General features: G+C 37.0%; 1 protein-coding gene across 1 annotated transcript; it reads left to right on the top strand.

The window, feature by feature from the left end:
- The first annotated feature begins 411 nt into the window (after positions 1-411).
- mdm2 (MDM2 proto-oncogene) lies at positions 412-16,087 on the top strand. The gene is made up of 13 exons (XM_028451559.1): positions 412-578; positions 4,510-4,548; positions 8,372-8,433; positions 8,514-8,588; positions 10,923-11,056; positions 11,173-11,222; positions 11,302-11,360; positions 11,867-11,951; positions 12,063-12,247; positions 12,325-12,456; positions 12,535-12,603; positions 12,691-12,859; positions 14,663-16,087. The coding sequence occupies exons 3-13, from the start codon at positions 8,380-8,382 to the stop codon at positions 15,154-15,156; spliced, it is 1,506 nt and encodes a 501-aa protein (XP_028307360.1). The 5' UTR covers positions 412-578; positions 4,510-4,548; positions 8,372-8,379; the 3' UTR covers positions 15,157-16,087.
- Positions 16,088-16,445: the final 358 nt, after the last annotated feature.

The following is a 16,445-nucleotide window of genomic DNA, read 5'->3' as shown; positions in this document are numbered from 1 at the left end:
AATATTTTCTCATATTTTGCAAACTATAGCTAGCAATAAAACTGATTCTGATTCTGCTAAAATAATAATATTTGATAAGAAAATCATATGAGAAATATTCTCGTTGATTTGTATCTGAATTTCAACATTTCTTGCCCGATATTGGATAAAACAAAACAAAACAAAGCAAAGCAAAAAAAAAAAAAACAAAAAAAAAACTCATCTTTTCAGCATGGGGACTAGTCACTTCCATACAAATATCATACTACATTTCTTAGTATTATGTAGTTGTTGTGTTTTGTTCGTTACAAAGTACTCTTCTCCTTTCAGTAAATTAAGCTGGCACAAATTACCTGTTTAAATATATGAAAAGGGAAAGTACGGGGTTAATGCTGAATACGAGGCAGTAACACACTTTCACCCATAGGGGGCACATTTCATTAATACAGCAGTGAATGCTATCGTTGTAATGAAGACCTTAGCGTGGTAACGTCTTCGAAGCTACTACTACTAATACTACTACTATTTTTCTGCATGTTGCTTTAAACCAGCAAATATTTTCCGGGTTTGACTATTTGGAATCCACAATGACTTAACAGGTGCGTAAATTTATTATTTTGCTAAACTAACTTCAGGGTTTTGAGTTATATTAGTGTATTAGCATTTATGCTAGCAGGCCGCGGATCCTCAGTGTTTCCTGATGAGGTTTAACGGGTGAAGCAGCAACTTGCAAGCGGCTGGCCAGACGACTTGCCTGTTCGCTAAAATAAGTAAAATAGGTTACTGTATGTTTGAATTATATCTTGTTGTTATCATAAACTCGTTTTAACAGTTAACTGCTATTTTATCGTAACCTGCTAATAATATCGTTTGTTTGAATTAGCAACCATATTTGTTTTATATTTTTTAATCTTAGTTAAGGACTTTAACTTGCTGCATTCATGTGATTAATTATATCTAATGACATGATATTATTTACTTTCTTTTTTTTTTTTAATTATAATTGAATTGGTTTTTTAATCGTTTCTAATGCTTTCGATTAACCCCAGCGCCAACAATAACTGTATGATAATGTTATTCATGTTTATAGCTTTAATTTTTAGAAATGTAGTATAGAATAAAGTCTAGAAATAAATCAGTAAAAATAAATTACATTCACTTTTTATTTTCAAACGTTTATTTGATGTTGCTTTATACTCTTAGTCATAGTCTTTTAAACATTTTACTCTCTAGTCTAAACGGTTTAAGTTGTAGCTACAGTGTTGAGTTTATATGAAAAAAAAAAGCGGGATGGGTGAGAACAATGTTTATATTTTGTGTGCACGAGGTCGTGATTATGTGAGGGGTAGAGCGAGTGAGAGAGGACAGAGTGAGTGGGAGAGCGAGTGAGAGAGGACAGACTGGGACAAGTCTGGACATATTTTCCTCGCTGTGTTTGTGTACGTGTACTGTGTGTAGTCACTGTAGTGTAGTGTAATGTTGTGTAGTGAGTGATCTCAGCTGACTCGCTGGAGGCTGTCAGCTGTTTATGAACACTTTGTTCTTTTCCTACTCTCAAACAGACCAATGCCTAGACATATTCACCCAAATTATCAGTCATAATATGTTGCTGAGAGAAGAAGTGCTAGGAATGTTTTCTGCAGAATATAAGTCAGTGGTTCCCAATTTTTTTTGTCCCATGTACCCACTTTGCATATTTGTCAAATCATGTGTACCCCCCTCCATATGATGTCATAAGTACCATCTCCATAGGGCTGGGAGCTTTTTCCTAAAAAGAAAATCTCAGATTTTTTAAAGAAAAATTAAAGTTTCGATTCGATTTTCTTTTTTAATTTTTTTTTTTTTAATGCACTTAAAAATGACGGCAGACATCAGATATAATGTCAAAAGTGCGACCTTATTGCTGTGATTGTCCTCAAGAGTTAAAATGCAAAGAACAATTCCAAAATAAAAAGTATATGAGACTCTGTCATTTAACAATTTCAAGCTTTAACCCAGGTTTAAGCAAAAGTGCAACAGCAACTTCACAGTAGCTTAAATTTTCTGATTAAGAAATCAGATAACTACATATTTTATAACATTACAATTAAAAACATAATAAACTTTTCCCTTAGCATCTCAGCATAGTACAAATAAAAAATAAAAAATTGAACATGCAAAGAGGGGGCTGGCTCACATCGGAACGCAAAAAAGTCCGAAAAAACTATGGTAGGGAAACAAATTAAAAAAAATATATATATATATATTTGAAAATTTTAAACTCGAATTTGGAAAAGAAAAATCATTTTTATCTACAAATTTGATTAATCGCTTAAATAGATTTTTTTGCCCAGCCGTACGTCTCCAAAATTTCATGTGCTTTTTTTTATGTGGAACAGCGGGTTCTCGTAAACCCCTAAATGTGTCTCAAACAATGGTTTCCTAAAATAATCCTGATTAAATACATTACAAGAAAATATAGTAATTTATTGAGCAATATTACTGGTAATTTGTGGTGAATTTGCTAAAAAAAAAAAAAAAAAGGCCTAACTCGGAACATTTCCCAACAGTTTTTAATCATTTGTTAAATCTGTCCGAGTACCCCCTGCAATGTGCTCGTGTACCCCGAGGGGTGCACGCACCCCAGTTTGGGAACCACTGTTGTGTTGACAAGAATTATAATTTAAGTGATTGATAATAGCTTTATTGTCCTTGGTTGATGATTGTATCAGATTACTTGTGAATCCTCAGCTTCCTGTGAAGCATTCTTGATCTGAAAAGGTCACTATCACTTCCAATACGATACCAATTATGGCTGGGCTATATGAACCAAATTCCGCGACATTTTTTCTCTGAATGGCGATATAAAATATAAATCATGATAATTTTTGTTCACTCAATAATTTTGATAAATAAAGACAATTCTAGGTTTAATGTGCTAATGCAAAATGCTACACAGGCAGATTTGTTAACAAACAGCTGCACATTTTGTGCCACTTTTGCCTTTTTTTAAAAAAATGGGACAGCACGTGTGAGTGACTTCTGTGGCGTGGCTGTTTAGGGGAATGTGTGGGTTTAGTAGGACGCACTCAGAATACATTCATCCAACTATGCTTCTCAGGTTATTCTGAGAAGTAACAAAAAGATACTGATATAAGTCCGTTAAAATTTCGCACAACTCATGCATACTTTTATCACTTATTTTGTAAAGTCTGAATTGTTTTTTTTTTTTTTTTTTGTTCATTGTGCATATGCTTTCATACACGCAACAGAATTGTGGTCGAAGGTCTCGACTTCTAGCAAAAGAATGGCATAAATAGTAATAAATAAAAGGCATAAATAGTGTGAAATATTAGAAAAGGTTTGCTCAAAAACATAAAAACATTTATTTATCTATATATTGTGTATATATGTCATATCATATTTTTTAATGTTTTTTGTTAATATCTGACTGTATCGGTATCTGATCAAGGTGACCTTACGCAGGCCGTGCTCCCGTACAGGGAATTTTCTTTATGGCTTTTCGCTGGCAAAACAATTAAGGAAATGTCAAAATATTGAGCAGTGTCATATTTAGAATATTTACAGTGACAGGAAGACAGGGCTCCAGCTGTTTGTCTAATTCAAAACAACTTTTCTTATTGCACATGGTCACCCAGTCTTATAGTTCAGCTCTTATCAGATAATTGGATGAACTGATTACAAAAACTGCAGCTATTACCATTGTTTGTTTAATTTTGATTGAACTTTTTTCCTGTTATCAAAGTTATTAATGTCATTAGATAACCAGCCCTGGTGTAAAGGAAATGTAACACAGTGCTAAGTTGTTGAACTATAATGTCAGGATGACAAATAATGTAAAATTGTCTTGTTTTATTTTGGAAAGCAACATAAAATAGTTTTTCTCGTCTGAAGTATGTTGTACGGAGTAGTTTTATTTTTCCTGATTTGTTTTCATGTTAAATATTTTTCTCCACCTCTCTGAAATTATTGTTTACCAAATTCAGGCTTTACATTTAAAACCTGAATGTTTAATTCACCTGTGAGTGTCTCATTGCGAGACAATTGTGATAAGTAAAATTGTGCATGCATGCGTCACAGGTTAAATTGGTTTGAAAGTAAAAGTTTCAGGAGAATTAAGTGTTTCTTTGTTTTTGCAGTTTTACATTTGGTCGATTAAGAACATACTTTTATTTTTGTTGTTTTTGTGATTTGATTTTTGTCTCAGTTCTTCATTTGACCTGGTTTGACTCTGGTAAGCAGCATTAGTTAGTGCCTGTTTAGGGTTTACCCAAATCCTAAACCTATGAGTCACTATAAACTAGTCCCAACATGCCTGCGGGCAGTGTGACTTAATCAGCTGTTACACTCATTCTGCACATGAACATAAGGTCCTACATGTTCCTGCTGACTCAACCCTGTCTAGTCCTAGTCTGTTCTGATGGGACGTTTAGGCTGGTCTAGTCCTGACATGTCTGAGCTGGTCTATAAGAGGCTGCAACACGCCTTACTTCCACTCTGACTGCACTTTATCTGCTTTTTGTTGCACAGGATGAGCTGCTGAAAACTTCTTTTTCATATTAAATACAGGTAAGCATATATTTAACTTTTTTTTTCATAAAAATGCACACATTTTTTTGTCTGAAAGAAATTACCATATTGTCAAAATTAGTGCAGTAAAAATGACATGATTATTATTACATTTGAGTCAGTAGATTGTTACATTTGTAATGACAGATTTTACAGATTGTTGAGAAAATGTACAATGTTTTAGTATCACCAAGAAATCCAGGGCTTCACAGTAGTAAAAATACTTTGCAGGCTGTAGTTATAGCTGTCAGGTTTAGGATTATTAATACTGACTATGAGGACAGAACGTTGTCAGTCATTTCTATGTGTAGTTTAATTTATGAAGAGCTATCACTGTTTGTGACAGCTGGGAGTGTACAGATGTAAATATTGGTTTTGGTTTTGAACTGCATCCAAAATCAACCATATTATTGCCAGCTTCCCTCTGTGCTGTGTTGCCTATGAGCTGCTGTACGTCTACAGGTACACATACACCAAATTATTTGTCTGCCTTCAATAATGTAAAAGGTTCTCCAAAATACGAAGCTGATACAAAGCTCACGATAACGATTATCTCACAATGTGACGATACTGCAATTATCGATATATTGGTCAGAAATCAATCTACGATAATCTGACATTTAAAAAAAAAAGATTAAGTGAAAAAATTAATTTTTTATTTTATATCTCTGAAAGACAATAAATTGAAAAAGTGTCCTATGAACAGTGACACAATTTTAGTGCAACATTTCTGTAAATAAGTGTCAACATACCAATGTAAACGAATAAGTATCTCCAATAGTGCTTTCTATAAACAAAAAGTAAGGCCTTTCTTACCAGTGACACCATTATAGTGCAATATTTCAGTAAACAATATATTGGTTCCTTCAACAAACAGGGACAACATTTCTGTGAAGATGTACCTGCACATTTTAGCGAAAAAGCAGAAAAGGTTTTGATACAAAAATTCTTAGCGATACTTAGCAAGCATATCGTTAATCGATTGTGTGGAAAAAAAATATTGTGATGTATCGCCGTATCGAGATATCGTCACACTCCTACAACACACACACAATAATGTAATATAATAATACAATTATTACAGTAGGGGAAATACGTTTTGCCTGCCCAATAATGTAATAACGACTGCAAAACGTTTTTACATTTTGGGTTTCATTAGATTTTTTGAAATAGCAATTTGGGTCTTGTTACATTTCAGGTCGTTGTTACATATCGGAGCCACTGGCGTTGCATTCGTGGAACAGTTGGGTTTAAGGGACTTTCTCAACATCCCAACAGTGTTGGTCCAGGTTGGATTTAAACTAGTAACCCTCCGGTCCTATTACACGCCCGTCGTTGGGCCATCACTGACATAATTTCAATCTTACTGTGATTTCTTATTTATTTGCCAGAAAAGTAGGACAGTGATTAGCTTGACACCATTTTATTTCTTGTTTGTTCCTGGTATTCCCTGTGATATTGCCTCACTCCGCGAGGCATTGAATTTCGGCCAGATTTGGATCTTTCCGTGTCCACGAACATTTGCCATCTTTGCGTCTGCGAAAACACCAGAAATGTGTTGGGAAGTCACTTTGCCTATATATATATATATATATATATATATATATATATATATATATATATATATATTTATCCTATTTGTCCTTTATTCTCTATCTATCCTTTATTTATCCCTCATCCTTTATATTTATCATTATTATTATTGTTGCTGGGTTGTTCTTTGTTTTTTTATGTATTTTTGTTAAAATAATTTATTGTCTCAAGCAGCTTTAAAGGTCCCATATCATGCATTTTCACCCATCTCCATTTGTCCTAAGAACCCCAAAAACATAGTATTTGAGGTTTATTTTACCAAACTCACCTGTTTTTCAGTTTTAGCCTCTGAAAAGTGACTCTCTGACCAATGGGCTGTTTGCTGCCTGCTTATGCATATTCATGAGTGGGTGTGTCTATAAAGTGACTTGCCTGCAAGGCTCCTGCATGACTCGCCCTGAGGCAGATCAGTGATCACCAAAGCAATTTTCTCTTGCTATCCACACACTGTTGTTATTGTTTTCAGTAAAAAAAAACTGCACATTAGAGTAAAACACATGGATATTTAAGCAGCTATTGTGTGTCTGTCTCAGCTGTGTGTTCATCCAGCAGCAGCAGCAGTCAGCTGCTTCAAACACTCAGCTGAGTTTTAAACTGCTAATTCACTTACTTCTCCTCATCTTTATTAAATAGAGGAATAGTGCATTTAAGGTGATAATCATTTGTTTATCACCTCAACCGTTGCGTCTCTTTGGGTCACAAACACGTCAGATCAAGTCAAAGGCGATAAGATGTCTACTCCCTGGGTGCCTACAGTGCAGTGTTCACCGTGTAGGCGCGGCACTGACAGCAGGCATCATTATGAACTGCTCGTTTTTCAGAAGAGGACAGATCAGATCAGCAGAGAAGCCCAATAATACTTTAGAGGTGTTTTTAATAAGGAATTAACATTTTAACAAGGTTAAAAGCTCAAAAAAGTTTATTTGCATGATATAGGACCTTTAAATTGGCAATGGCCAACAACAAAAAATTATCTGCTTTTGAAGGAGTCGCCAACAAATAATGCTGGAACCTGTTACAACATAGATTGTATGAAGAAAAGTTCAAAGATATTTTCTACTTGGATATGGTCGCACAGATGTCAAACAGTCTGAGTTTGATGCTTTTATATATATATAGGACTATTTAAAAGTAGCCCTTCAGCAATGGCAAACTGAATCCTCTGTAACTGTAGAAGACAGATTCACTTAAGAGCTGTGTGTTATTGCGTAAAAAATGCTATGAATTTCTGTCTAAAACTGAAATGATTTGTGATATGCTACTGGCACTGTTGTTTGTCAATCTTCTTGATGTGTGGTTGCTCTGTTTTTGGTTTTTGTAATATTCCTAAGGTTTCTTCATATTCAGAAGAACAGAGAATGCAGCTCTTTCTCATTCTTAACACACTGTCAGGGGAGAACTGTTGTTGAATTAGTCAGAAATCAGATGTAGGCGTAGTCTCTTTATATTATACTGGTCCAATCAGCATATAATGACAATTGGTGTTATGGTTTGACTGGTGATCATGTTATATTTTGAGTGGTTTGCCAAATAACAGCAGATGTAGTAAAAAGAACAACAACAGCTCCAGTGGAACTGATAGAGCTCTTTGTAAAACTGCACTGTTTGTATTGTCTTCTCTCAAAGGAGAGGGAGGGGCTGTTTTTTTACACCACAAAAACAAGATCAAAGTTTAATATTCCTGTTAATTATGTAGAAATACCAGGCTGTAAGTTTTGGATTTTCTTCTGTTGGCTTTTACTTATTAAAATGTTCTTGTAGGGTTTTTTTTTTTTTACAAAATCAAGTGTTTTAAGGAATAGCTTTTGTGTTTATCACACTGACAACAAACCAATGACCACTGGAATCATTGGGTTTAGTTTAAAGCACTGAACAAACATTTGGACAATAAAAAGTCCTACAGTCATAGCAGCATAAATAAATAAACATTAAAATATGGACACTATACAAAAAGCAACAAAATAATCATTCAAATTATTAATCACTCATCAGAATTACTGTTTAGCTCCCAATAATAACCTTTTCTGGCCTCACATTTGGCAACAAGGTGATTAGACAGAGAGATGGAGAAAGACAGAAGTGAGGGATAAACCTTTCATCATTTTCCGTCAAACTGGATTAATTTGCCACGTTTGTATAACTGTTGGACAGGTTTCTAGGATTATTATATTTTCCAGTGATGTTTAATTAAAATGCATGTTTATTGTCTCTTTGTCTGCATGAACCACAGGCTTTACAATGTCCAGAGACAGGGAGCTTCACACAGTCCACACCCCCGATGACGATCACCTGGTGAGAAAGAGCAGATTGTGTAAATAAAGCCGTCTTCAGTCCTTCTGCTGTTTGCTTTAACCGTGTCCTGTTTGTACCAGGTCAAACCACAGGTGGAGTTCTGCTCTTTGTTGCAAGACGCCGGAGCTACTAAAGATGTGTTCACCATGAAGGAGGTACAGCCACAGCCCTTCCAGTTTTTATGTTAGAGTATTTGTACTTTATGGGTATCCAAAATGCACTTCCCACCTGCAGCATTGAAGTCAACTGAAGAACCTGAAGTCCAGTTCTGACTTCACATAATAGACTTGTTTCCTCCCAGAAGTGATAAAGGATTTAAAAAAATGTTGCAGGTTTCAGATAAAACAGTTGTTAAATTTCCTGTTTTTGTTCCCTCTAAATATTTTTAGACAAATGCCCTGTTGCGACAAAGACTGGCAGAAATTTTTAAGTGTTTTTTTAAAGGATCATTAAATAAGTTCCCCTAACTAAGCAGTTTAAAAATCAATAAGAACATTAAAACAATAAACAGGGTTTAAAATCAACAATTAAACCACCAAATCATTAATTGCACATGAAATCAACAATAAAAACATGAAATCAATAATTAAAACAAGAAATCAGCAATACAATGATTAATAATAAATAAATCAGTCTCAGTAAAAAGAAAGAGTGCCTTTAACTTTGATTTAAAAATGTAAACATTGGATGCCATACATGCTTATTATGGTTAGTTGAGTCAACTTATTTATTTCATATTTCTCCACTATATTTGTGCCGATTGAATGTGTGGAAATCATGTGAGATTTTACGTCAGTCTGTTTTTTTAAAGTTGCTACTCATCAAGTCACTGGTTTTACGGTGGAAAGTTGTCTGTGAATTAGGGCTGGGCGATGTGCCTGAAATATGTATCACGATATAAGTGTTTCATATCAGTCAATATCGATAATTATTGATTCGTTGTTGTTTTTTTACCTATTCGAAATAAAAACCATAAGAAAAACCGCCAAATTTAAATACTTTTATTTCAAACGTAATCTTTAAAATTTAAAAGAGGTCAACAAAACTATGGAAATAAACAAAAACAAAAAAACTCAATTAAAAAAATAAACTGTTCAATGTACAAATATAGACATTAATCAAAGAAAATGTGCAACACATTTTATAATAAATCAGTGCACACCTGAGGTAGAACTAACATCTCTGACATGAAATGAAGAGCAGGGTCTGTATTAAGAAAATATTATGGGGGCAATTTTAGCATTTATTTCCTCATTTACAATGAAAAATGAAAAAAAGGCACATGAAAAGGAAAAATAACTCCAACAGTATTTTTTACTGCTGAATCGTGTTTATTTTATGTTTTATAGTGAGTTACATGAAGTTATGGTTGATAAATATCTCTCTGATCTCCTCTAATGAAACCAGATCGGACTGATGATTTAATCAATAATTACTGAGAGCAGCACTAACAGGATTTTTTAGTGTAAAAGTCACAATAGTTACATTAATGTTTAATGGGGTCGTCTTTGTCTGTGAACACGTGAAATATGATACATTAAATTAAATTAAATTATGTCACACGACGTGCGACATGTTAGCTTTTATCCTTCCGTACTGGTGTTAAATCTGACCATGAGTAAATATGTGGCCTTTTGTGGTTTAAGCCATGTACTTTTTACTTGGTCTCATCGGTGGTTAGCATTAGCTCTTAGCCCAGTCTTTGTGTCGGTGGGTTTGCTTAGCTTATTAGCTTTAGTGGAGTTTCCAGTATGCGTCTCTCTCTCTCTCTCGGGTTTGTGGGAACTTTGGGTGGATCTGGCAGATCTTGGACTTGTTCACTTTGTTGGTTATCTGGTCTTTAACCAAGTAGCGGTCCATGATGTAACAGTGCACTGCAGCTTCAGGTTAGCTCGACCAGTGTGAGAGCGGCGGGAAAGGGAGTGCGCACTGACCGTTGTTTGCCCGACTCATCATTTCAGCTGGTGAAACATGAAACTACTAATATGCACAGCCACTTAGGAGCGGCTCAGGCTGTTCCTCTGCCAACATCCCCCAGAATGCAATGCAGTTCTAGGTCGCGGGTTGTTTCCGGGTTTTTTCTAACGGAGTTCATTAAAATCATTCTATCGCACATATTTCCTATTGATATTGATAACATCTTTATCGTGATATATATCGTTGTCATTTTATCGTCCAGGCTTACTGTGAATGCATGAAATTGTCCCAAAATATGCGTGTCATATCGCGTCTTATTTTGCGTGAGAATTGACATTTCTGTGTCATCGCCCATGCTTTTGTCCTGAAAAATGCATGTGAATGTATAATCGAGTCATATTGCAATTTCTGATTGATTTAGTTGGAAAAATAATATGAAATTATTTTTTTTTTTTTTTTAAATTCACAAAAAATTCTGACAATAGCTTATATTAAATTGTCTAGTGTGTCATAATGCTCATCATCATGTCATGTGTGGATTTGATCTAAAATTTGCTTTGTTTCTCTCACAGGTGATGTTTTACCTGGGTCAGTATATTATCCAGAAACAACTGTATGACCAAAAGCAGCAGCACATTGTGCACTGTTCCCAGGATGCACTGGGGCGCGTGCTGGGCGTCGACAGCTTCTCGGTCAAAGAGCCACAGTGAGTAAAAGAACAATATCTGTTCCTGACGAAAAATCTACTATTCCTTCATCACAAAGATTCCAATGTTTTCATGTTCAGACGCATTTCTGAACTAAACTCTGTCCTTGTTTCAGAGCTCTGTTTGCTATGATCTTAAAAAATTTGGAAGCTGTAAAGACCCAAGGTAGGTTTGTAATGTGAACAAAATAGAGTTAAATGCTTGAATTACTAAGACAAGACTCTGATCTGCCTGTTATCCACAGACTTGCCGACATCATCGAATGAAACACAAAACATAAGGCAAAATGATAATGAAACAGAGGTAACAAGTAGACACACACAGACACGTCATAAAATTATAATTCCTACAAGTTCATTTTGTCTTCTTTTTTTTTATTCAGACAATATTTTTAAAGAATTTTACTTGGATCTCATCTCCAGAGACTATAGGGCTACAGGAGGTGTGGCCAGCCTGACAGAACTGTCAAGTTGGCCACACCCAGAAAGAACTTATGAGGACTCGTCAAAGCGATCAGCAGAAGCCTCTGAGGAAGACTGGTAGTTGACAGTCAAAACATGTCAGGATTTCAAAGTAAATTTCCTGAAAAAAATTGTCTGACTAAAAGAAAACCTTAACATATCATAATTATAGCTGGAAAATGGCTTTGCTACGTTATATTCAAGTTTTGTAGCAAACAATAGAGGCTTAAACTATTAATAGTCAGCAAATTAATGTGGCCCAGTATCAAATTTACTGTGAAAGTTAGTCTGCTGTGGTCTTTCTGCTGTTTAATTACTAAGATCGGAGTTGAAACTTTTTTTTCCCAGGAGGCCCAAACAGGAAGTCAGTCTGCGTCACCGGAAAGAAGAAGAAGACGGAGAAGAAGAAGGAGTCGCAGGAACAGCGATCCAGGTGAGTTCTACTGGGACATTACTCAATAACATCTGATATTAAGATGAAACCAGTAAACCCATCCAGGTGTAAAAGAGTCTGAGTTATGTTCTGTTTGCCTGTTTTGCAAAGGACCATCTCGCAGTCCTGAAGACAAACCACAATCTGAGGATGAGGATGAAGACGAAGGCAGAAAAAGGAAGCGATCGGACAGCTACTCCCTGACCTTTGACGACAGCCTCTCCTGGTGTGTGATTGGTGGACTGGGAAGTGGGCGGGACAGACAAAGCAGCCAATCGTCCGATTCCCGCAGCACAGTGAGTGTAAAACAGCGAATCATCGACGACACACGTCGCAGTTTTGGATTGATTTTAAAGACTGTGTGCGTGTGCAGTCTGGGAGGTCAGAGGTCACGGTCGCAGCGTCAGACTCTGACAGCGACAACTTCAGCGTGGAGTTTGAGGTGGAGTCGATCGATTCGGACGATTATAATGAAGATGATGCTTCTCTGTCTGCAGATGATCAGGTAAACACTCTGACCTGACATAAAAACCAGTCATTGTTCAAGCTGAGCCTGTATTTACCAATGTTTGCATGTTCTCAGGTCTATGAGGTTATCATTGAGGCAGAGGAAGACGATTCCTTTGATGAAGACACGGAAATCACTGAAGCTGTGAGTTTAAACACAACCAATGACAAACGCATATAAAGAAACACACTTGTGCCTTTTGTTTGGGTCTAATTATTGTTTTCTTCTCAGGATTACTGGCGCTGTGCAAAGTGTGACGAGTTGAATCCTCCTCTCCCGAGAAACTGCCTCCGCTGCTGGATGCTGCGTGATGATTGGCTGCCCGAAGCGTCCCCCCCTGAAGCTAAAGCCCTGCCGCTAAAACTCACCACAGAGCAGTCGACTGCCAAAGAAATCTCAGGTAGAATTTAGTGTAATAAACTTGAAACAAACTGTGTTTCTGTTTCAAAAAAGTCAATTCAACACGACTTGGGGTTGAATGTGTGATATTTGTTTGCTCTTTTGTAATAGTAATTGATTGCAGATGAAGACAGAATCAAGAATCTCACAAAATTTAGTAGAACTAAATGAGTTCCAGTTATGACTCATCATCAGCATTTTGACGACTAAGGGTGGTTTCACATCTGTTTAGTCCCAAGCTCGGTCCAAATGGGCGGAGGATAGATGATGATTGTATCACCTTGGTTTGGCTCGTATGTTAGGGTACTTTAGAAATCCACTTTGCTCTCTTGACGAAGCCAGTCTTCGTCAGAGACGTCTGCTGATCGCTTTAATGTTTCCTTTGATCTGAATTCCCTGTAGTAATTCCCACAAGATTCTTTTTGAATAGTATGTTTAGCTAAGGCTGGCAGACGCCTCTGACGAAGACTGGCAGTTGACAGTCGACACATGTCAGGAGATCAAAGCTGATTTCCTAAGTAACAGTTCTCTGAATAAATGAAACCGTAAACCTTAAAACACTGCTGGAATTGGTTTGACTCGGTTTGCGTTCAGAGCACAGCTTCTGATCTGCTCCAGTCAGCATCTGGTGCAGTTGCGTGAGCTAACCACTCGAGTAGAGGCTTCTCTAGGCAGAAAGACTGAAACCTGAAGAAGAGTCTCATTCAATGGGTCAAAGCGAGTGCTTAAGAGTTCTCAGAAACTTCTGCCTCCTCCATTTTGTTCTTTCACAGCATTCAACAATGGCGCAGCACTAAGTTGAAGTGCTTTTGGTAGTTTTAAAGGTGCAGTCCATAACGTTCAGATCCCTCCCCGCTGCTCTCTTGCCCTGCCTCCAAACTTTCCAAAGTCCCTTCCTCAGAGGAGCTAACAAGCTAATGTTAGCCGGACAGGAACATCGCAGTAATATAACATGCTCTGTTAAAAGCGTATTACTGCAGCGCTTCTCTCTCTCAATGTGCACACACCTCAGAGGCAGCAGCAGCAACAACAACCACTCAGTCACTCAGCAGCCCACACGGAGGCTGCAGTGAGTAGTGCACGCACGAACAACACATGCACAACAGAGTGCAGGGGGGAGGGGGGACTCAGTGAGCCTGTTTTTTTTTTTTTTTTTTACACAAACTACTAGTTTCATGTGAGGCTGCCCTTATATAGTGACAGCTTTAGCAAATATGACCAAAAATCACTTTTATAAAAGTTACGGACTGCACCTTTAAAGTTCTGGTTTGCACTGTTGCCGGTTCTATTGACCACCCTTAATGTTGTGCACTCTACGTCCTCCCAGATACTTCCTGTTTTTAATCTGCGCCGAGCATCGTCGCGTTCAAAATGCACCTAATGGCTCTCAATTTGAAACAATCCGAGACCGACAGAATTCGGCTGTTTGATCTGTGCTAGACCGAGCAAACGGATCCTAGAGCGTTTAAACCTCTTTACACTTTTTAAAGGAGGAAGTCTCTCATTGAAAACACATCTTTTAATGTGTTTAATGGATTTTCAGGCTTTTGGAGAGGAACTATTGTGCTGAAAAAGTCTGACATTTCTTGTGGTTGTTGACCAAAAGATCGATTAAACATTTCTTCAGCAGAGTTGATTAGAAGTTAATCTTTGTTAATCATTGTGGTTTGAACACTACATTTGTATTTAAATTCAGTGTTTTAAACAATCTGTTACCTTCTACAGTTGAAGTACTTGTTAAAAAGAATTTGACGATGTTGTATTAAATGTGAAATAACTTGAATTCTTGGCTTTTCTCCTAAAGTTTCAGAAGTTGAGAACGATGGCGTGGACGTTCCTGATGGGAAAAGAGCAAGAACGTCACATTCGTCACAGTGTCTGTCTGACTCCATGTCCTCGGCCTCTAACTCCCAGGACCTGCTCTCCTCAGACCCTTCCTCAGACCCCTTCTCCTCCCAGGAGCTCTGGACTCAGTCTTCACAGTCTGAGCTCTTAACTCCCACCTCACAGGAGCTCCTCCCATCATCTGCACCTTCTCGGTCAACTCCTCCCCTTCCCGCCTCACCCAGTGTGCCTGACATGGAGCGCAGCGTGTCGGCTGAGTGGCGTCTCCCTGACTCGTGTCTGGACCCGTGTCTGATCTGCCAGTCGAGGCCAAAGAACGGCTGCATCGTCCACGGACGGACCGGACACCTCATGTCATGCTACGTCTGCGCCAGGAAGCTGAAGAAGAGGAACAAGCTGTGCCCAGTGTGTAGGCTCCCCATTCAGTCTGTGGTCTTCACCTTCATCAGCTGAGTATCCACCCCTCCTCTTCCTCCACTACCTCAGCTGCCCCACCCCCCACCCCGTCCGTCTTTCTTTGTTCTCGCCTACCTCTGCTGTTGGTCGAATTAATTTAAAATAAACATAATGCTGTGGGAGTTTCTCTGTGTTTGTAACTCTTGAGTTAATCTAGTTTTATATTTACTTTCAAAACACACAACAAGAATTAATGATTCAAATGTGAATGCTTTCACACCTGATTGAGAAAACAGATGAAGAGAGCCATTACTTGCCTTAAAAATGGTCACCAGGTGAAAGATTTTCCTAATTATGAAATTAATGTTCAGGAAATTTTATTGTGAAATCATTAAGAGTTTTGTGTTCCTAACATGGTACAGATCAGTTATGTGTCAAAATGTAGATGTATGCAGAGGATTATAAATATATCTGACAACAGACAAACTAAATGAAGTTGCACTTGGGTCTTAATATTTTAAGTTAATTTCCTTTTGCTTCTGGTTGGTTGAGATTTTTGCGGTTTGGTCTTCACCAGCAGTCACAATCTCCTAAATGATCTCATTTTGTGTGTTTTAACAAGAGTGGAATGTTTGGTTGATCATAAGACTATTTAATACAAGTGGGCAAATAAATTAATTTCTGGCTCACATTTGACTTTTAAGTCTATATGACACCATTTTGACCCTAAATAGTTCGACAAAATATTTAACGTGAAATTTAGAACGAGAAATGTTTTTTTGCGTATGTCTATTGACAATATTGTGCTTCCGATGGCTGAAGTCACTTAGCAAAATTTCCCTACAGATATCCTTCAATACACTTGTCAAACTCATGGTCTTGGGTCCAAATCTGGCCCTTTGGAGCATCTAATTCGGGAGAGAAAGTAAAAATGACAGAGAAAACATGAATCATTGTGTAAATTAAACTAAATATTTACAGGGGCTCACAGTTTTTTTCCCAGTGCTTACTGTATATTGAATGATTGCAGTCATTTTTAATGTTCAACAGTGGGGAGAAAACTACAAAATCCTTCAATTTCCCTCAAATTATGACAGTATTTCTGTTAATTAAATATAAATTGGTCACAAAATCTAGGAAATTTAAAGTGGATTGTTTGGATTTGGTAATTTTGTTACATATTTTGTATTTTATGTATACGTAGAAGTGCAAACTATGACACAATAATGTTGACATGACTAAAATCTGTGGATAAAACTGCTATGTATATAGCCCCTGAACTTAAATGAGTTTGACTTTCCTGCTTTAATATAACTAATAAAACTTCTCCATTTAAAAAAAAAAAA

Source organism: Gouania willdenowi, chromosome 6, assembly GCF_900634775.1.
Source record: "Gouania willdenowi chromosome 6, fGouWil2.1, whole genome shotgun sequence".
In the NCBI taxonomy this organism is placed as follows: Eukaryota; Metazoa; Chordata; class Actinopteri; order Blenniiformes; family Gobiesocidae; genus Gouania; species Gouania willdenowi.
The sequence above is the reverse complement of the archived record's forward strand: the minus strand, read 5'-3'. Positions and strand labels throughout refer to the sequence as shown.